The 23,221-nt window shown below is 39.6% G+C and overlaps 1 protein-coding gene across 4 annotated transcripts in view; it reads right to left on the bottom strand.

Moving 5' to 3' along the window:
* Positions 1-8,746: 8,746 nt before the first annotated feature.
* The window catches only part of lrrtm4l1 (leucine rich repeat transmembrane neuronal 4 like 1), a 57,013-nt gene continuing 42,538 nt past the window's right edge, over positions 8,747-23,221 (bottom strand). For 2 of the 4 annotated variants that reach the window (XR_008830375.1, XM_056404443.1), the window contains exon 3: positions 8,747-11,419. Coding sequence is in view for 2 of the 4 variants with exons in the window: in XM_056404443.1 (XP_056260418.1) it covers positions 11,354-11,419 (66 nt within the window). In the remaining 2 variants the exon portion in view is untranslated. Of the gene's footprint in view, positions 11,420-21,407; positions 21,543-23,221 lie in introns of those variants that run through there. The other 2 variants (XM_056404442.1, XR_008830376.1) reach the window with 2 other exon arrangements.

The following is a 23,221-nucleotide window of genomic DNA, read 5'->3' as shown; positions in this document are numbered from 1 at the left end:
GATAATCTGAACATCGTAAATGCGTGAAGGGCGCAAAATTAGATATGAATTTGTATCAGAAACTGACTAATAGGTCTACTCAGGTATGTACAGTGAGTACTCACAGCCTCAGTCACTTTACTGTATCTTAAGTTGAGTGCTGTCCACTGGCCCAATAATAGCTGTTAATGCTGCACAAACAAATCAAACCACTAGTCTCCTGTTAAAGCTATTACATATCAAAATAATGAAGGTAACATTACCTGCAACTGAGTAAAAGCCCTGTTTGATGGTCTGTATTCCAAAGTAGCCAGGAAACACAATGAAAGCACACACATTTATTATAGCACTTTTCCCTTCCTGCATCACCATTTGCAAAAACCGCACATCACAAAGCACAGAAAGCATACCTGTAAGACCATTAATGCAATGTGTGTTGCTGCATATTTGTGGCTCTAGTAAGTTATGGAGATAAATGAGACTGTCATGGCTAAGATGGTATCTTTCCAGCAAAAAATCTGAAGATGCCAAAGGATTTTTTTTTTTTTTGCCTTTCTTGCAGGGTGCACTCTCCTCTAAATGCTCTTCTGACAATTATTACACAGACATCGATTGGTAACTCTCTTAAGAAATGATTGGCCATGGTGGATAAGAATTTTGTTTGGAGAGAGCTTTAAAAGGCTCAGAATCATCCAGCCAACTGTGAATAAGCCTCCATTTTTTAAAGGTTTGGGATCATTGACTCAGCTTCAACAGCTCCAGATAAATTTTTAAACCATCTTCAAAAAACAAAAAGAAAGATAATCAAGAATTATGTCCTATTCCCAACATTTGAATCTGAATAACTCCATGTCATCCATGTACCTATTGTCAACACCTCAATTTCCCAAAGATGGTTTTATGATCAGCTGACATGCCAGATATCACTGCTTCACCTCAACAAGGTAAACTGCTTCTCCTATAATGTGCATTACCAGATGCCTTTGCTCTGTCTAGTCAGCGTGTGTTGCTAGCTTGTGGTTGATGTTTTTACTAATTTGGGCTCTCAAGTCATGCTGTTATCTCAGGTACTGCTTTTATATTGGTGTTGTTTGTGAGTTAATTACTTGTTGTGACTAAACTCTTTTTTTTCCCCTGGTTATTGGTTGGTAGGTGATATCCTGATGCTTTTAAACTGTTTATTTACCTTTGTTATCAATTTGAAGGACTTGTGTTTGAGTGTTATGGGAAAAATTGTTTTTTGCTCATTGTTGTTTTTATCAAGATCTGTTCCTCAGTTCCCCTCGGCCCCTGTCTCCCGCCCCTGCTCACTTCTCCCTGGCTTTGTTTGTCCCTTCATCTCCTCAGACCTCCCAGCAGATGTGCCCGGACTTGTATTCCTGTCTTCACACCCACCTGTTCACCTGTTTCTCATCTCCAATCTCCTGTGTTCGCCTGCCCACTCACACATCTGCTCCAAATTACCTCATCACCCCAGCCACAGTTTAAACCTGCCACTGTCATCAGCGCATTGTTGGATTATCTATTTACGTGCCAGAGGTCTACCTACCTACCTGGCTGCTTGTCTACCCGTCTGCCCGTGCACTTTATTTCATCTATCAACGCAACTTCACTTTATCATCTTTGAGTCTGCATTTGAGTGTTCCCTGCCTGTGCTGTTATCAGTGACCATGACACTTTTGGTTGTTGTATTCTATTGACTATTGGATAGGTGACTATATTCTATTGCTTAGTTTTGTTTGCAGCCCATTCACACAATCATTTCCCCATATTATTGGCTTCAAGGTAAAATCAGAATGTTTCATATAGAAGTAGTAACATGTACATTTTCTCCGCTAAACATTAGAAAACTATTTCAACTCAAAGCAAAGTGCTTATGTGGCAGCTTGCTTTACTGTTACATACTACTATAATAATTCCATTTAAAGCGTTGAGCTCCTGTTTTCTATCTATTCTATTTTATTTGATAAGGACAAAGCAATTTAACATAGTTTCAATACAGAGCACGCTGATGTGTTTTATAGCTATTGCAACTTTTTCATCTCTTGTCCCTAGTTGGGCTTTTATATACACAGTATAACTAAAATATACAGCTTTCATTCTAGTAAAGTCACACTTACTTTTTGGTCATTGTATTTCCATATTTATAGTATATTAAGAGTACAATTAGCTAAAAAATGGCTACAGCTCTGGTTTGTTTCTAGCCACTCATACAGAAATGTAACAGACCGCACACATGTCTCTATATCAAGTGTGATGTTGCCATATATGTTAGGATTAGACTTAGTGTTACCCATAAGGGGATGTATTATTATCACATATATACATCCTCTGGATATATGAAGATATAGGTTAATAACACTTATCAAATACCCATAGTAAAACTTGTATATGTAGGCCTACATATATTAAAAACATCTATATGATGAATTTTTATATGATATGGTATGTCCTCAGAAAATGGTCTCAGAATTTTGGACCCTACTGTATATAATGTCAACACATATTGACAGGCTTTGGGATGGATATATATATTACATAACATATGTTTACAATATAAGCATACATACATAGACACACGTTTGTATGAGCTAGATATATATGTTAATAAATGAAATTGTTCCAATTTCTAAAAGGTTTTATACATAATTTCTACATATAAGTTTTTATTTTATTTGTACATATATTTCATTTATTGATATTCAATATATGTGTAGCCCACTCACTCAATTCTAATTTTTTAGACAGGATTTTGTAGTACACACCTTTAAACCCTATACACCTTTATTTTTTTGTTTTTTTTTAAATGCATGTGAGATAAATTGGTGAGAGCTACAAATAAATATAAGTTTAGGATATGTGTACAGATACGACTTCAGGTGTATGACTTCAACTAGGGCGCAAAGAGGCCCAGTTAGCTTATTAAAGAGCTGTACTGTTAGTGTGAGCTTTAGCTCCCATGCATCACATTTTAACCAAAATATGCCCCTTATTTTTAACCACAAATCATATTAACATCACATGAATTACATGACTGTTAAACATAAATAAATGTCAAACCCAACGATTAAATGCAAAAATAGAACAATATTTATTTAAAACCCCAAATGAAATCACATGAGATAAAATAAAATTGATAGCCTTTTTTTAATTTAATTTAATTATTTATTTATCTATTTGTTATTTTAGTCTCTGGTACCACATGGGTTGGTGCACTGTAGGAGCTCATTTGTAAACCTAGAGTAGAGAATTGTCTGTACTCACTGTCCCATGGAAACACAGAGAGCTGGTAGTAACAGTCCATTTAAACCACCGGTCCAGCAGTGAGCTGAGCGATGAGGAAAACCAGTCCTGGGGCTATGTCCAAGTACAAGAAGCCATTTTCCATTGCAGTGGCAAGTCCTGAGCACATCTACTGCAGCAGCATTGGTGTCAGTGTCCAAAGCACACTATGATAAAATTCACAACCCCTAATAAACATGTTGTCTTCTAACCATAAAGCTGCATATTTTTTTTTTTTTACAGTTTTCAGTAACCATACTCACCAGGGCTGCACAATTAATTGCTTTTGCGATAATGTCGCGATATGATAAAATGCGATGTTCTAACCGCAAAGGCTGCGATTACACTCTGGTCATGTGACACGCTAGCAAGAGTAGAGCAGTCGGCTGAAAGAGGGAGTAACAACTTGGCAGTCTACACTTTGACCTTTTGTATAATGGCATCAGGCTCGACCAAACCTGGCACTGCGGAAACTATAGTGTCTAAGAGGAGCAGTACGTCGGTTGTGTAGTGTGTCAAGTAAGCCAAATACCATCCGACAAGGATCACTAACTGTAATGTATGAAAGCATAACTCCATATGAATGTAATGACCAAGCCTGGGCTCACAGCTTTGATAAATACACTGGATAAGCGGTATAGCATGCCCTCTCGCACATATTTTAGCCAGTTTGCCGTTCTGGAGCTATATAAGGAATGTAAGCTGAGATCTGGGATCTCCATGAAGATAACCATGTCTGCATAATGACGGACAATTTCAAGTTAAACAAACCAGTCAATATCCTACTGTGATTGAAGTAGTTAAATAAAAATATGTCATTCATATCAATTCATCTAATTTCATCCACATATAGGCCTGGCCTACAGGAAAGAACAGTTTATGTTTAATCTATCTAATATTGTGTTAGTCATAATATAGAAGGATTTATTGCTTGAGTTAGTTGAATAATACAGAAGAAAAGGAACTTAAACAGCGCACATCTCTATTGACTATTGTCCTCCTGTGTCTCTGTGAACCTGTCTGCCCTCACTCTAAGTTCAGTCCTGCCCTCTTAAGGTTACAATACTCATCTGAACTTTTCACTGATTGGCTGATCAAACATGCTACCACCTATCCCACAAAGAAACAGAAAATGTACCTGAACCTGACCTCCTCAAAACATGAGATGTTCGAACACCTTATCAAAAATAAAATATTTTACATTTTAAGTGCCAAAATTGAACCCAGATTAGCAATATCTGAGCCAGCATTACCAGTTCTACAGTATAAGGACTGCACTGAATTTACATATCAAAATTATACAATATGAAAACTAAATTAGAAGGGCACTACATATGCACTGCGCATATATTCCATTTGCGTGTGAGCAGCCCTTAAACCTTGTGGTGTCAGATTTTTTTAATTGTAATTAATTTGATTTTTTTGGGGAAAGTGTTCCAGAGTTGACAGAAAGCTCATTGTCTAAATTTAGATCTACGCTGTGGTATTTTGTCATTCATCATGCCCCTAGTTACTCTGTTACTGTACTGTCCAGTGGATATATCTCAGTAGAGGCTCTGGGGCTACACTGTTGATACATTAGAAGACTAATTTGATTAAAACATAAATCAGTGAAGCTCCCTAAGCTATGTAGATCTTGCCTTTTCAGGAAGTGACAGTGATGCCACTGGACAGGCTTTTTCTCCATTACATTTTGTCCACTCAGTGGTGTATTCTGTTTCTACTCACAGCTACAAACATGACCAAACTCATAAGCTCCACATCCAAATGCTGATGGTCATCTGCAGCTTATCAGTGCTGCATATCATTCCATAAAAAGATGGAGCAGATTTCTGCTCCAATGCATGAATTTCAGATTTTAATATCCGTGAGTTGATAATTATCTGCTGCAAAGCTGACATGTCTTAGCCTGGTGCTTCTTGTCAGGCGGATTATTCAGTTTAGATTTACGCATTGTGATGGTATAGATAGGATACCCTCTGCAAAAGCTGGAGATGCTTTGTTGTCGAGTGGAGGCTACTGTTGTCTTGTGCAGTTTCAGGAATGAAGTTTATTGTCACTCCCCAACACTGCTTGGTGAATGGGGGGTGACAAGGTGAAAATCACCGACCATCAATATACTCTACATTACTAATTTCTTCCAAGAGTCCTGGTATGTTCATATTGGAGTTGCTGTTAAAGGATCGATATGGAAGTGTTTGCTATTGCTACATAGCCAGCGTTAGCATTAACAGCTGTTTACTTACCAGTCTCGAAGAAACCCCTGCGAGTTCAGCATCAAACTTCTTCTCCTTTACTCACCAAGAGCTGTCTCCAGCGGTGGAAAGCAACAACAATGTTAATTCTTTTCTCTATCACTTAGTTTCCTCTACTGAAAGCATGCTAACCGGTTGGGCCAAGCCTGTATCAACCAGTCCCGTCTCTTAACAATAACGACTCAGTGTAGCCTCCAATCTGCCCTGAATATGTAGCACCGCTCTGAGGACATATTGTAACCTCTGAAGACAAAACTATGGCTGAAGTTCCTGTCAAGCGACAATCACCATCACCTGCTCCCAGCAAGAAACCTGGTGCGGTGCAAAAGAAAACTTACCAAAAATCTCTTTCAACGAAATTGAGGGAGCGGGTATTGCTTTTTGTTATCATGGCTGAAAAAGTCAACAGTTGCTGGGCTGGAATGTGTGCTTTGATTTTAAATGCAGAGGAGTGAGGCATACCTTGCAGGCTGCATTCCCAGGATCGATGGAGAATGGGCAAAAAGCAAACATTTCCTTGGTTTCCATGGCAGTGTTTGCTCATCCTGATTGAAGATTTAATAAAATAAAACGAGGTGGAAACAGGAGAAAAGCATCAGACGAGCAGTTGGCATTGATGGTATCAGGCATGATCTCATTGAGAACCTTGCAGCTCTCCATTCAGGAGCAGATGGCTGAAGCAGATGATCTGTTGAACACTACTTCTGGTGTGGGTTGCAGCAGCAGTGATTTGACTGTTTTGAAAAAAGCAGTGCTTACATAAAGAGTCCGCCATTCGTTCGACAGTAGGAGTTCGGTGTTTTACCTTCTAAGTCACTTCACCTAAGCAGCCGCTGACTAATTTACTCCAAAAAGCCTTAATCAAAGTTGAAAGCCACCCGGTGAGCTGTGCTTCAAGTTGGAGATTATATGAGGTCATGAGTGATTAGGAGTCATTCTTACGCATTGCTGAATGGCTCCTGAATGAAACTTCACATCAGAGTGTCAAATCCAATTAACAAGCCTTAAATAAAAGAATGATTCGTCAGTGAATCAATCGCCGCGAGGTTAGGCAAAGTTATTAGTGGCACATTTCTTTGAAGTGAGAACAGGAAGGAGGGGGAGGAGGGGGAGGAACATGAGATTCAAACAGGTTGTTTGCTCTTTTCTTTTATGCCTTTACCAATCAGAAAAATCTCCTAATGGATTAACACTATACATCAAGGCACAAAAGGGGAGCTGAATATGTTTGCATTTCCTGTCTACTGAAAGTTTCTTCTGTATACTGTCTTCTGTTTTGGTACGGGTTTGAAATTTTCCTCAGCTGCATTTATTGTGTGCTTCGGTGTAATGTGCAACAAAATCTCACCATCTCTCAAGTCACCATGAAGCAATGAAATTCTCTCTTATCAAATCTTTGTCTGAATTTGAGCTTTTCTCAACTCTCTATATTGTAATCCACTGTCTTGCTCGGCCTGCATGTGCGTATCTCTGCTTCAAAGGTTTTCAGAGACTTTAAACTGGCCTTTTATCATCCAGTCTGAGATGGCAGATAGAGACGATGTTTGAAAGTTATGATGTTTACAATGTCATGGGAGCGGCTTGATAAATCTTACATCAGTGTGTTTTGCTTATAGTTTAACATCTTCTTCCTGGGGCCTTTCTGTGGAAGTGTTATAGAGTGCCAACTGTTTGGACGTGGGTCAACAGGGAGCCTAAGCTGCATGAATTATGCATGGTGTCTGCTCTCAGGCATACAGCCCTGTCTGTGCTGCCACTGGACATGCAGCACCAGAGACGCAGACTGAGTTATGGAGATCATAGAGAGCAGCAGTGGATGAGACAGACACAGAGGGAGACAGAAAAATACAGCAGATACAGAGCTCAGAGATGTACTATATGCATGACAGGATATTTAAAGGATCAGTTCAAATTACAAAAAATATTTTCATGTACAACCACTAAGGCTGCAACTAATGATTATTTTCATTTTTGATGAATCAAATCAATCATTTTTTCATATTTTTTTCATTTAACATTCATTTTATAAAGTGGACCCTCACAGTCACCCAGAGCCCAAGATGATGTCGTATTGTTTTTTTTTTTTAGGTTTTTTTGCAACCAACAGTTCAGAACTCAAACTGGAACCAGTAACTGAATGAAGTTTTTACTTGATAAACAACTTCGATGATTAAGTCATGCTGATTTGTTGATTTATGTTGATTAAGGCGCCGAGTGGTCGGCCAAGATAATCACAGTGTCCTTGGTTTATCCAGCTGGGGATCTTTTCTGCAGAGATACAACAATTATGTTGTTTGATGTTTGATGGTCAGAAAAATAATCTTAAGTAATTTTTCAAGCTGGAATGCCATAAATGTTTGATATAATTGCAAATGAAATATCTTTGAGTATTAGACAAAACAACCTGGAAATGTGACCTTGGACTTGGAGTTATAGTTTTCTCATGTGTTAAATTATTAACAGAAATTAACAGATTCATTGATAATGGAAATAATTGTTAGTTGCAGCTCTACTTTGGTGCATGGAACTGTCTCCTGTTTGGCAAATGAGGGTAAAACTGAAACTATATGCATGGACCGAGACCACTGGGGACAAAAGGAAAAATCTCCGTCTATTACTTTGGTGAAGCAACCCTTTAGACAGGTGGGGAGGAAGCAGGGAATAGAGATGGCGACGAGTGACCAAAAAACGTCACAAATAATGGGAAGAAACCAAAAGTGAGTGAAATCTGGGCACCCGACAGAGAGGAAGGCAGGCAGGATGAGCAAGGGAGAGATGTAGTAGCAGAGGGAGATAGGTAGAGAGTATGTATATGTGAAAATACCACAGGGAGCATCGGGCAGATTGGCCATCTGGACCTCTGAGCTGACAGCTTGACATGTTCCAAGTGCAGTGAATGTGCAGCAAATTCACTAAGCAGGGCCCCCTCTTGAGATATGCAACACATTACACAAGAAGCGTAATTAGAGGGCTGGTGGGGCCCGCAGTGAACGTCACCGCGAACAGAACGGTCGAACAGAGATCAATGTTCTGCTCTCTAAATTAATGAGGCTAATGTTGATGTGACAGCCTCGTCGCTGCAGATCTGCGGGGAGCAGGACAGGATTTCAACGGGTATGAATGGAGACATGAGCAGGGTACAAGCTTATTCAATTAGAGTGGCCAGCACTAACACAATCAGGAAATGCTTTGTACACATGCATACACACATACAGCCTGAACACAAAAAATGATTAATGATTATTTTAATTTGACCAATTCATATTGCTCAACAATAAAGTCATTATTTTCATTATAAAACATACTGTTGAAAGTGAACAAAGAATACAGCTGCTTACTAAATATCAACAAATTGAAGGGGGGAAAGCAGAAATTTACAATAGAAAATTACCATTTTCTGGCGTAGAAAGATTATGTTTGCAGGTTGAAACAAACAATTCACAACTAAATGCGTCTCAAATATAATTAAAAACTTATAATGGATGAAACACAAGCACACGCAGAATCACACACAGCAACATCTGCTATCTCTTCTCGAGAGGAGAGAGAGAAAGAGAGAGAGACGGGCTGATTATTTTAAGGAAAGTGAAGCATGTGTTAAACAGAAGTCACAAAATGTAAAGCAGTGCTCAGAGTTATCTTTCAGACAAGTGCTTCCTAACCAAGACTGTCGTTGCAACATTGGTTCACAAAGACGTACACATTACACACATGGGGAAAAAAAAGCAGATTCGGTTTACAGAGCACTGCTGGATGTGAGAGGAGTTGAGGCTTCTTTTGATTTTTCGTGGATTTCTTTTAAAGGTGCTATATGTAACATTCAGGAAACCCCTTGTTAATAATGATAATAATGGTGGCCATTAAGTGAACTAGAGTTAGCATAGGTACAGTGAGCATTCAGGGAATCAACCAAAACAGTGACGTGACATAGCCTATATGAGAGTGAATATAACCATAGTTTGACTATAAATTAGCTATACTTTAGACTGTATTTGACTTTCCAGCGCTGACATGGTGCTAAAACAAAGTGTGGGGGCAGGTCTGGCTATGCGAGACCATAGTTTGGCTAACGCTACTGTACAGAATGGGTCTGGCAGTGGGTTGAGGCAATGACAATACTAAACCATCAGGGGTGATAGGAGTGGTACGAGTAACCTTAGACTGGAAAAATGTCAAATACATTTCGTTTTGTGCTGGGAGCCGGTTGTTTGTTGACGTTAGCGGACTTCAGTTCTAAGCTAACGTTAGCTAGTGTTGCACACTGTTGGTGCTGTAGGGCAGTGGTTCTCAAAGAGGGGTCTGTGGACCCCGAGGGGTCCTTGAGGCATTTCCTGGGGGTCCCCAGGACAGAGGGGAATCATTTATTTCCACTGTAATTCCATGGATTTCAAAAACTTTCTGTGATAAAATATCTAAAAGCAAAAATCTTATCAGAGTGGGGTCCATGGTGTAATTTGTGTCAGTTCAGGGGTCCTTGATGTGAAAAGGTTTGAGAACCAGTGCTGTAGGAGAGCGAATACATCTTGGGTCTCATTTTTTAGGTTCACCATACTCCGTTCACACATTGGCAATAAAAAAAGTGATTAACACATGTAAATTACACCACATTCTTACATATAGTACCTTTAAGGGGACAAATCCTGAATAGTTTATAGCCCATGGTTGGGAGAGCCAAACGCCAAAAAAAAATGCTTCATTTGGCTCTTTGGTATTTGGTGTTGATAATGGCAGGAACACATATTCATAAAGTACAACATTAACAACATTACAATTGCAGAAAAGTACATTTTAGCCTTGATAGGAGCTTTTTTCTTTTTTCCCTCTTTTGCTTTTGATTGCCTCTCCTGTCCTCCAAATCAAACTAGATCGCCACTGTTTGATTGCAATTAGAAACAACTTAGAAATTTTTTTTAAAAAGAGCAAACAAACAAACAAACAAACAAACCAAAAAAAAAAAAAAAAACTCACCAAAAGTCATTGGCTGGGGGATAGTTTGCTTTTCCTCTGGCAACTTTTCCCACGCTTCAAACAATCTTCCAGCTGCTGACTTGATTTCCACCTCACTCCTCTTTACTGACAGGTGCACAGAAAATCAGTGACTCATCTCATAATTTTTCCGCTCCAGTGAGGCACATTTACATCATCCTTTGATTAGTCTATCTTAAAAAAAAAAAGAAAAAAATACTGAAAGATGAAAACATGATGCTTCATATGGAATCAAAGTATGCAAACCCACTTTAAATTATACACAGCTGTGTTAGCAGAGTGGTCAGAGCTACCTCTTCAGTGCATTTTCAATAATGATGCATTGCTCAGTTTACACTTTTTTAAAGCCTCTTGGATTTTGTACAGTCGTTTGCCTGTGTTTTTTAAAACAATGCCACGTTGTCCTCATGGAGACAATAAGCTATTGCAGTCTATACAGTAAGCTCACGTGTTGGTTAGAACCATCCATCAGTGCTCATGAGTCTTCTTCCAGTGCTCTGCTGTTCACCATAGGACTGCATTTCCACAATGATCGACGTCAGTGTTTGTGTAGTGAAAGCGTGAAGAAATGCAACAAAGCTGATGACCAGTGACCACAGGTCAAAAAAAAAAAAAAAAAAAAAACATGTTATAAAATCTTAAGAAAAAGAAAAAGACAGTATTATCTCCTCTTTGCCCTGGTCCATGGCTGTCCTTGTTAGCGTGGAGGACCATTTGAAATGTATTCTTGAATGTGAGTAATGGGAGTAGGATCCTGATGGGTTCTCTTCACGTGTCCCTCTCCTGTGTATCCCTGTTTCACTGTGGTTTGCTGCAACCATCCAAAGCAGTTACCTTTGTTGGTGGGGGGGTTAATGGATGGTAGGCACATCTCCAAGCCAGGCACCAGGTAGGGGGCGTGGACACGTATACTCATTCTGCAAGGAAAGAAGAAAAAAACCAAAAAAAAAAAAAAACAAAGACAATAAAGTTAAAGGCATTTAACGGCTGCTCTGTGCCAGTTACAGAGGTGGTGGTTACAATGTAAAGTTAATTACAGTGCCCAGTGATTTGATAACAGTACAATGGGGCTGTGACAGTGCCAGTAAAGCAAATTAGGGTAAGCAATTAAGCAGATGATGAAATCTCATGTGCTTCTAGATAGCTCAGAAGGCAGAGGTGGATTCACTTCCCTAGTGTCTCCCAAAGATTAAATGAACACACAGAACTCTCCTAAGTGTTCATTATGAAAATGTTAATTAACGATGAAATAATCAAATAAAAATGTTCAATTGAACCTGCCTACCTGCACATTTTCGTCGTTTTTATGTTGTGTATTATCTGCTACCATTGAAATTTCAATTACTGAACAACATGTCAGGGATTATATGGAATTATTATGGCATATTGTATTGTATACGAATTTGCAGATATTTAATATAAAAAAAGCCTCTTCTTCATTCACATAATAGGCTTATTGAAAAACTGGGGATAGGTAGAGGCACTAAGGTGCAAATACTGAAAAAGGATGCAGAAGCAAATACAAGCCATAATATTACACTATTCAATAAATTTTCAATAAAGCCAAAATACAGTAGAGTGACTGGACATTTGCTTACTTCTTGAATGTATCCCTAATGCCTATACAGTTATACTTTTATACAGAGTAAAAAATACATCTAGGGGGAACAAACAGGCTCTGTCCTGTTGCATAGCATATTTCCATCACGAGAATAGTAAATTAGAAATCATGACAAGTGAATAATTCAAGACCTTTAAATGTCAGCGCTTTCCCACAGGTCAACTCCAGCTTGTTGAGATGTTGTTGCAAATTAGTAAGAGTTTTTGACATTCCCCTCCTCATTTAAGAACCAAAAAGCCTTGAATTGATCTGCACACTGAAAGAGAGGCAGAGGCACAGTCATGCCACAATATCAGGTTTGCCTCGCAGCGTTCGCGCCGTTGAAAACCTCTACTTTATGACTTAACCTTTAAAGAGAGGCTATTTTGCGACTTGGCTACAGGTAAATCCGCGATGCCTTAATAACACAAATGCTGTGGAGTTTTTGCCAGGCTAAGCAACTTCTAAAGCTTTCAGAATCTCGCTCGAAAATTACCCCGGCTCAACTTTTTTCTGCTGCACAGGCTGAGATTGTTGTCAGTGCGAGGCAGATCTCTGTAACACGGGGCTCAGACGAGTATGCCCTGAGCAGAACTTTGATTTAAATGTTATCAAACAGGCTGACAAGTCTTCACTCATCGCTTTATCTACCTCTCAGGTGGATGTGAGCGAGGAAGTGAAGACAGCTGCACAAATTGTCATACCTTAGACAATTTCAGCACAGCACAAAAAAAAAAGAAAGAAAAAAAAAACAGAAAACAACTGGCAGCAGAATCTCAGGCTTTGCTCTAAACACATGCACTTTAATGTCGGCTCTGATGCGAGCAACGCCAGAGACACGGAGGTGGAGGCATACAGCCCGTCTGAACAGGCAGACACGTGCTGAAACAGAATCAGGTGGAGGGCGGGAAAAAAAAAAAAGCTAAGATAAATGATGAAATTAGTCGATCATCTAACCACCTAATTTTTGTAATTACGCAGATTACACAGTGTATATTACAGACATGTTTCACCCCATTGCAACTAGTAATGGAGCGTGCGCCGGCACTGACGGTGTTGGTTATCTGGTAATAACTAAGGAATTAAGCGATAGCACGGCAACTTGTATGGATTTCTTCATATATATTTTGTACTCTATTTCATTTGGTCTCAATCTCTGACATGTTAGAAGTTATTCAACATTCTGCTGGTTACAAGTCATTTATTTATTTATTTATTTTCTTGGTTCTTCACAGGCCCGGCTTTAGACTGCTTTGACTGGGGTGACATTAAGAGATATTGACTGGTCACTAAATGCCAGACTTCAAGATTCATTACTGGGGCGCTTTATGAATGTTTTTTAGGACTGTAAGCAATAACATGCACTGTTGTATTTATCTAAAACTAAAGCCAACTTTATTTATATCTATTCTTACATGGACTGGTATATTAAAAATAATAATAATCTGCCTAAAGCCAGTATATTTTTGTAGTCTACTCATGTATTTTCTATTCGAATGGGATGCTACAATGTAATAAATGTCAGTTTTAGATTTTAAAACTGGGGGTGCACTGCACTGCACTACACTGGTTCGGGGATCGGCATCGAAATGTTAACGAAGTTTTTACATGATCAGACCAACAAATCAGATTTATATAATCTTTGATTATTTGAATGTGGCATGTTTATGATTGGTCAAATCAACAAGGATAAAATAAAATACTTATTTTTTTAATTTTGGGATGAAGCAGGACGATTTGGTGGGGCTGTCGGAGAATTTGGTGGGGCATTGACCCCCCCACCCCCCGTGCCCATGCCTAGAGCCGGGCCCGGTTCATCAGCTTAAAATATTCGCTTTCACACTGTTGAACCTGAATCTATCCAGCGTGAGCTCAAATTAAGCGACACGGCAGCAGTTTGAAAGTCACTGCACATCATCTCTTCCATCTGAATTCGAGAGATGTTCTCAACACACACACCTCGGTGAGTGACTGCAGGAGTGCACTGCTTGTAAGACAGCGGTCACAGGGCCGGCTGTTGTTCTCACAACAAGAGGAAATGGTTAACCAATCGTTTCACTTCATTCTTTGTTTCTCTTTGTTTTTGTTTCTTCTGTAGTTTTGCTGCTGTCGTGATGCATTATGTCGTTGTTTTAGCGCAGCTCAAATATTTGCCTCACAGATATCTGAGCTGCTGTTTGCAGGAACTCATTATACTTCTCCAACATGATTTTCTTCAAGTGCTCAGCTAAATGAGGAGCATTGTAATTCACTCTGCTGCTCACATCTCTCCAAACACTTGCATTGCAAACAGCCATTAGTCGTTTGATGGCTTTCAGCCATAAGTTAGAGACTTTTTTTTTTTTTTGTTTGTTTGTTTTTTTTTTTGTTTTTTGTTTTTTTTTACATCACTTTGCATTAAAGGACTGGATAGCTAAAGATGTGTTTGTCAACACACCCCACCCCACCGATCCTCATCACTTCTGCTTCTGGCGTGCAAGACCGAGCGCTCGCTCCTTGATGGTGACAAGCTGTTACTCTGCAGTGAGGAGGAAGAACCTCTGCACTCTCTCAGCACTGGAATTTTCCAGTTGTATAAAGGGGAGTAAAAATCCTCTGCTGCTGTTCCTCCAGTATTGTTTTCTGGGGGCGACAGTAGTGGCCTTTCACAACAAAAGCAATATTGCAGCAATATGCTGCTGCCACTTCCATGAAAAAAAAATACAAAACTCTAACAGCAAGGCCAAGGTGATGTCCTCGAGTTATGATGCGCCGACAATGACCCAGGATGAACTTGGAGAACATTCTGGTCAGGGGTCCCTCCTTCCCACCGATACAGGATGGCGGCGTGAGGAGGAAGTGGAGCTGCTGGTTATTAATTCTGCTCAAGATCACAGAGAAAACCTCTGTCGCTGCCTCAGAGCACAGCACATTCCAAAGGCATATGAAATGCCAGAGCTAATGTGATGTCCAGTGACAAGCCAATAGCTGTCAAGACACATCTTAAAGATCTGAGTCTGATTTATAATTTTGGAGAGGAAAAACGGATTCATTTACCTTCAGGACAAACACCAACTGTCCCTTGTAGATCTCATAACCACATAATAATCTACCCGCGGGAAGTGTTGCGTTTGCACACGCTCTATAGCAAGAAAAAAAAAAAAAAAAAAGGGCATTTCTGTCACGTCCTTCCCCACACTTGATTTTTTCAGTTATTGGAAAAAGCTCAAGTGGAAAGAACGCTCGCAGTGGTTCTGGACAACTTTCTCGTGACGCTCAGAGATGACTTGGCTGATGTAGCCTCCTCCCTGGTTAGTCCCCTAACGCGCTGTCACAGGAGCAGCAGCTCAAGTGGTGAAATCCTGGGATGGCTTGGCTCATGAGTCGAGGACTGTCCCCTGAAGTGTTGTGCATCACTTTGGAAAACATAAAGTACGCCCTTGAAAGTTCATGATACTGTACGAAGACTGTATCAGTACATGGAGGGCCCTCATATTACCGATACACCAGCTGTGGATGTTATTGGTCAGTACGGCCACTGGTCTAACCTGGTAATGGTTTAAGGTTAAAAAGGGATCTGTGTATAAATCTTTGGCAGCACACACAAGTGTTTGTACACAAGACTGGAAACACAGGTGCAATTCTGGAAACAGTGATGCAGGGGAATGTGAATCTCTTCTACTGCAGATCCTCAGCTGTTTGTCCGTTTTTTGTAAAAGAAAAATGGCCAAATAAAGGTCCTGCCCTTATTCTCAGTATTAGGTTTATAGTGTGAAACCATTGATTCTGATAAATGGTGTCAGATAGCACGGCAGGGGAAACAGTGACACAGGTCTCCATCCAAATGTAGCACAAATTTGAACCGAATTTCCCCGAAATCCCTTAAGAAGTGCAAATGAATGAATGGATGTATTTTCATTCATTACTGTTATAAAAAAAATTAGAGGATGCAAATGTCAAGATAAACAGCTGGCAGCATTAATTCTACGGTCGAGTGCCATTTAACCACTGCAGACAAAGAGAGTCTGATGTTTAAGTCACATGCATCATGTGTGTCATGATTTACTCATCAGGTCTGTTTCTATCACTGAGCACTTAGTCACATTTTTTTACTTTTATGGAAGTTTTCTACCCAAGTGAAGCATAACATTTTTTTTAAATATTGCATGTGTTTTTATTTTATTTTATTTTATTTATTTAAACATAAAAAATAAGTGGATGGGAACACACTTAGTAAGACTTTGGTGTAATCTGACCTGTGATATGGCAGTTAAAAGCCTGGGAGATATAATCTTTAGTACAAGTAGTAGCCTCTGTGAATTATCTGTGAAAACTGAAGTTTATACATATGATAGACCCACACAAGTGAGTCCATGCTTTCACTGCTTTGATATCATTGCTAACACAACACTAACGATCTTAATTGAAAGGCAAACAGTTATACGTACGTGCTGCTCCCCTGCTCTGTAGCCAATCCAAAGGAAAACTACTTCTAAGACAAAGTTCTAGTCTTTTCAAGAACACAGGTTACATGCCCAGAGCTGTCCCTACTATCATCCACCCCCCTCTAATGCCTTTATGTGTTTTTAATTAGGACACTAATTAGCAGGATGCAAACACGATGTAATTAGTTTGCTCTCAGTCAGGACAGCTGGAAGTAACGCAGACATATGCCAGCCACTCTCAAAGGGATGGCAAGCCTCTTACTCCACTCAGGGCTCCAATTACCCTGTTCTGACTCCCCACCCCGTCCGTGTGAAGTAGCATGTTCCCTCATTTCCCTAAAGACCAGGAAAAGCGAGGCAGACAATGGGAACTAGACAGAATGTGTCAAGTAGATTCTTTCTGAAAAGGAAAAAAGTTAATGAGAACAGCGGAAAAACCGTCTGCACCGCAACTTTGGTGGTTGGAAATTATTACCATAACAAGGTCTGTGTGTATGAGCACGGCTGCTCGTTCGTATGTATGTACTGTATGTGCATACGTGTGTGTGTTGTGTGTGTGAACATGCATGTCTGTGTTAGATTCACACACTCATGTCAAACGAAATCATGACAGACATGGATCAGCTCTAATCTCCACGTACGATGCAGACAAAGGACAGATTAAAGCATCGGGCTTATTTCTGCTTAAAGGAAAACAACACTCATGAAAGGAAACTCTTCCTGGGGTGCTGATGCCTGTATAAGCTCTTGATCTCTGCAACACAGATACTTTCTCTTAAGCTCTCTCCCTCTCTCTCTCTTGCGCACACACACACACACACACACGCGCAAACACACAAACAGATGATTAATCATGAGCAAGTGATATTTCCTAGTTAAAGCATTGATTTATTTTTGTTTGATGTGTCAGTGGCTGGTGAAAGAATGTAAAAGCACGACAAAGACGTTCTACAAACATCCACCGAAGTTGGTGCAAAGTAATTGGGATCGTCTCTTTGATAACAAGGCAGTGCTCACTGGGAAATATGTGGGAAAATAATGGACTTTCTACCAATGGTCTGACAAAAAGCCATTCATTAAGTCATTTTGTTTTCAGCAAGGTCACAGAACTAACACGACATATTATTGATGCAATGCATGCATCGTGGGAAAATTCTGTTATCTTTATCGTCCTTGTGTGTGTGTGTGTAGGCCTATAGTTTCTTTGTTTTTAATGTGACCTGTGACTCTCAGTGGTTATTTCCACAAACATGTCACGTCTAATATAAATATAAATGTAGAGATCAATATACAGTATAGTGCACATAATGTTGTTATTGTTTTGTAATGCATCCCCATCTCTTTTTAATTATGTGTGTGTGTGTGAACAGATTAATATTCCTGCTGAGAGCATGAATGCATGAAAATATGAAGCAAATGCAATAATTTGTCTCCAGCCATGCTTCATGACTTTAAGAGAAAATACAAAATGCATTGATGGAATGATTTGCAATGATGGGAATTCGTCAGATACCAATGCATGAAAAAAGATAAAATATCACAATACAACTTTACAGTCTGCATGTAATCAAACAGAGGCTGAACACCATTCACTAGTATTTCATTCTATCACATCCAGATCCGGGTTGGACAATATCCAAGTACATTTACTTGAGTACTGTAGCTAAGTATATGAAGTATCTGTACTTTACTTGAGTATTATATTTTAAAAAAACGTATCACTTTTACTCCATCGCACTTAGTCAGTGGAATGAATTTTCTTTTATTTTGAAAATGTGATGGACCGTACACTGTGTTCATCACAGGAGAAAAAAACAATCAGCCAACTCCTACACTGTCAGTCATGTTGTGTTGCTGCGTGTTTGAACAGCTCAGTTTGAACGATGGCTACGTTAGATAAGATTCTTCGGCAGAGCACCGCGGCCTTATCTTAAGTCCATGTCTGAAGTTTTAGAAATAAAGACAGATTCCTTTAGTTTTATGTGTTTGCTGTGTTACCAGGACCAAACTTCATTACTGCCTGAATACGAAAACGACAATAGCTCTTTTTGTTGATTAATTTCTGTTTTTATGGCCATTACTATATAAGCGTATCCTACAAGCTCTTTATTCTGCAGGTCAGTCAGTCAGTGAGTTGACATTTGTTGACACAAAAAGGCCATTTTGAATTCTGACATATTTTTAAAAGCACTCCAGTTCTTTAACTCAAGTAAAAATCTGACTGAACAACTTTCACTTTAGAGTAATATTTGACCAGGAGCATCTATACTTTGACTCAAGTAGTGAAGCTGTGTTTTATCCACCTCTGATCCACATTGATTTGCATGTTACATTAATGACCTCATCACCTAATTCAAACTGTAAGAACAGCTGCAGCAGAAACAGCCAGCGTCCACTGAACTGTAGCAAATGCTACTTTAAAAAATGTTCGTATTTCTTTTTACCTCAGATTACTTTTTATTTCTAATTGCCAGTTGGAGGATGTCAGTGTGTTGGGTAGCTACAGTATATGTTTAACTAAACCTAAATGTGTTTATCCTCCTACACTATCCTTTCCTCTAAACACACAAATGTATTTCAATAGAAGCGAGGATACACTGACCCACATCTAAGTGGGCCAGTGAGAGTAGGCCGCTCTAAAAGAACATCATTTGAAGTTAAACAGAGAGCGATTTTGTGCACGTATGCATTAAGCATGAGGCACACACCACGGTCTAAAGGTAGAGCTCAAAGATCTCCCAGAGGAAATCCAATCCACCGAGCTGTGGTTAGGAGCATACTGAGCATGTCCCTAATGAAATGTCTCAGTGTGTGCACATATTTATGTAACTGCATGCAAGTGCATGCTTATCTGTGCGTGAGAGATGTGATTTATCATGATTGTGATTGATGCAGGTGATAGATGGCCACATTAGGGACAGCAGGGTCTCCCCACACCCTCCCTGTCTCTCTCTGTATATATCATGTGCTGAGCAATAAATTCTATTCCACATTTCTGGAACAAAAAAAAAAAAAAACATAAATAAATTAAGGAAGCAAGAATTTCTTACCCTTGTTGGATACATGTATCATTTAAGGGATAATACCACATTCTGCTTGTGTAATGGTGTAATTGTCACAGTGTCATCTATTACTCATGTTCTAACACTAACTGACTCACACTAGCCAACAAACTGCCATGTCATTAAATTAAACATCTTTTATGATCTAGTGTTTCTTTATTGTAGATAATCTTTGATAATGTTCTTTTGTTATGAACATCATCAAAACAAAAGTTCCCGTGCCTTCGAATTTCTGCTCCAGCGTTGCTAGGCAACATGTAGGCTAGCTAAACATCAGTGGGATGATATCAGCTTGAGTATATGACTATGCCCGGATTAATTAATTAATTTTTTGTAGTCTTAACCAATTTTGAAATAGTTTTCATCAGACAGTTTCAGTGATGATCTCCTCCGAAATCATGAATGCACTCAAAACTTCAGGAATACAGTGTCATACAGTGTCGCACCACAGACAATAAGAGGATCTGTCCAACTGAGATATGATATAGATCACCTTAACTGTCCCTCTCTTCAACCCCTCACTCCCTCTTTTCCATTATGCTCTCTGTCTCTCTCTCACTCTCTCTTTCTCTCTCAAACTTGAGAATTCTCTCCATCTGTTCATTACATCAGCCTCAGCAGTGTCGTACACATTTCGCTTTAACTTCTCCCCTACAGCTGTCCCTCAAACCTGTAGGACACCTGTTTCAATTACAAATATATTACTTATTTAGTAAATAAGTGAATACTAATAAGGTTTACATTTCTTGGTTGATTCATGGTCAGCTTCAGCTGCAACTCCATCATTAAGTTTGCTATGGCAGTGGTTCTCAAAGTGGGGTCAAGGAACCCTCAGGGATCCTTGAGCAGAGCAAAAACACTTTCTGTAATAAAACATCTAAAAGCAAAGATCTTATCAGAGTTTGAGTTTGAGAACCACTGCGCTATAGTATATTTCAACTGGACAGATAGTTGTTCCCATAAATGTGGCTATTGTGACTCTACGGGTCATGCTAACCCTTCACTCACCACCTCTGTTGTAGAGATTTGGGCAAAGACTCGTGCAGAACAATGAACATCAGGGTAAGCTGCAGGAGCCTTGTACAGCTTTCCAAATAAACATGACTCACACATGACTCATTTCAGATGCTTGTCCGTGAGTCTGATGTGAAAGTAAACACAAGAAGTAGCCACATACTGACTGATTAAGGATGTACTGGGTCTTTCTCTCTGAAATACTCTTCCATATTTATCTGCATCTGTTTGTTGGCTGGACTGGCCACGGTCCAGAGCTACATGGTCCATGTTCTTTGAGGCAGTTTGTTTTTCCGTTTTAAACCAAAAACCATGCATATATTTACACATTCAGAGAATGCCTACACTATTCTATTGGCTTTTATTTTGAAATATGTACCTTTACTTCCGTTCCATTTGACTACCGTTCTTCATTCTTTAATTAATCCAGGAAAAATGAAAAAAAGGACGATGCAAACACCAGAATTGGACAGTTTCTTCAAATTTTATGTTCTTGTTTTTTGTTTTTTAATTCTGACAACAAAAACTGCAAAACTGCTCTGTTTTTCTTCTTTTTTTGGTTTTGGGGTTTAAAAACCAAAAACCAATCTGCCGGAATGTACCCTAATTCTACATCCCCAAATGTTCCCGAGTGAGTGATGAGGTTACACCATTGGTCAACCAAGTGTTGGACGTTTTCCATTGGCCATTGCTCTTTAAGAAAGATAGTGGGTGTGTACAGTGGTTTTCATTTTCGGACCCCTTCAGCAACTTTCTATTAAAAAAAAAGCACCTTACGACAAATCTAGCAACTTTGTGGACAAACCTTAGCTACTTTCCGTTGAAGAGAGTCGCCAGTGCTGCCCCGCGAGCGAGAGGAACACCTCTCTCTGTGTCCGCTCTGTTCAGTGAGTGGCAGAGAGGCGGAGCAGCAGTTTGTTACCCAGACGTAGGCTGTGCTCTGTGTGAGAGACAAAATGAGACAGACATTCTGGCCGTTATAAAATCAGGATTTTAGCAGCAGCAGAGCAGCAGCTTGGAAATGGCTCGGAGGTGACTGCATGTTGTCTTAATGGGCCGTGTTTCAGTGTCTACTTCATACTTGGAAAACTTGTAAATGAGAACAGCTTTATTGGGAATTCAGCTGTATTAAATGACTGTATATGTGAGCGCAGAGAGGCGGAGAGAAGCAAACATAAAGGGCAGAAACTGGGTGACACTTGGCAGAATGCAAATATGACGCATGACGCCATGAATCCGCTAATTAGTAAATTAGTAAATTAGCAATTAGCTAATTAGCATATTACATCATCTAGCAACATTTAATGACTTGTCAAGCAGACTTTCCACCTAGCTTATTGCAGTGGTGGATTATCTCGTGTACGACTGTGAGGAAGATCTCCGGTCATGGTAGAACATATTTATTTGAACTGGAGTGCAGAGGCGAGAAACTAAATCAAATGGAAGAGGAAAGACAAACAATGGAGGCAAAGGCAGAAGCAACAATGCGATGTGTGTGACTCACCAACAATAAACACCTTCAGCATTTCCCATCACCCACTATGACCCATCAGGTGTCTACCCTGCTGTGGAAAACATCCTATAACGAGGAAACATCACCAACTGGTCTGGAAAACTACTGTAGAGCCTTACAGAGAGAATTGGACCCTGTGTTGCACACCCTCCACTCTGCTGGACCTGCACACCGGACGGGTGCAGAACCGCAGCTGGTAGGATTATGAATGATCCTCAGTACTCTAGCAATAGACTGTTCCAGCCTTTATGTCCAGGTAAATACCTCTGTGACCACAAGTCCAACACGGAGAGACTCCGAAAAATGTTCCTCCCTCAGACCGTTAGGATGGTGAACTCTGTCCTCCATATATCCTCGGCCTCGTCTAGCACCTTGTCCTCTGTGAATCCACTGCATCGCCTCACATATTGACACTCAGGCCTGTATAAAGTTTTATTGTAAAGCTTTCTTTAGAGTCTTGAGCTCTGTGAATGTAACATTTTTACCCATATTTAAATGTTTTGCACCTTGTATTTTATAAATTATACTATATATTTTTTATATTTCTTTTTTTCACTATAGTCTCTTCTTAGCTTTAAGAACATACCAGATTGCTTTTGCCTCCTCATTTTGTTTGTGTATGTGACTACTAAACCTGAATCCTTGAATTCAGAAGTTGATAGAAATAAATTAATAATGTGGCTTTGACTGTGTGTGTTTTGCTAATCTAGTGAATTAAATTAAACCTGGAAAATCAAGGTTCTTGATTTTGATTCAAAAGAAATCATCTAAATCTGATAAAGATAATAATATCCTGGTTTTAATGCAACCAGACATACTACAGCAAAATCTCGGACAGTTCGCAGCTTCCCATCTTCTCTTTGCATATAGCACAACAGCCCTGCTGTGAAGCGTACTAGTGTAAGACTGACACTATGTTTCAATCCAAATCCTCTCTCTTCAGCCGCATTTCTGCCGGTGCCCTGCTGGAAATCGAGCGTCACAGGGGTTCTGCTTTGGTCATGTCTGCTTTACCCGCAGATCCTCTTCTCTCGGCTCAGGACATCCCCCTCAGCTCTTCTCTGTAACTAATACTCCGTTTCTACGGCTGCGTTTCTGTACTTTGT

Source organism: Seriola aureovittata, chromosome 18, assembly GCF_021018895.1.
Source record: "Seriola aureovittata isolate HTS-2021-v1 ecotype China chromosome 18, ASM2101889v1, whole genome shotgun sequence".
Taxonomy (NCBI): Eukaryota; Metazoa; Chordata; class Actinopteri; order Carangiformes; family Carangidae; genus Seriola; species Seriola aureovittata.
This window is presented reverse-complemented; position numbering and strand designations above follow the sequence as displayed.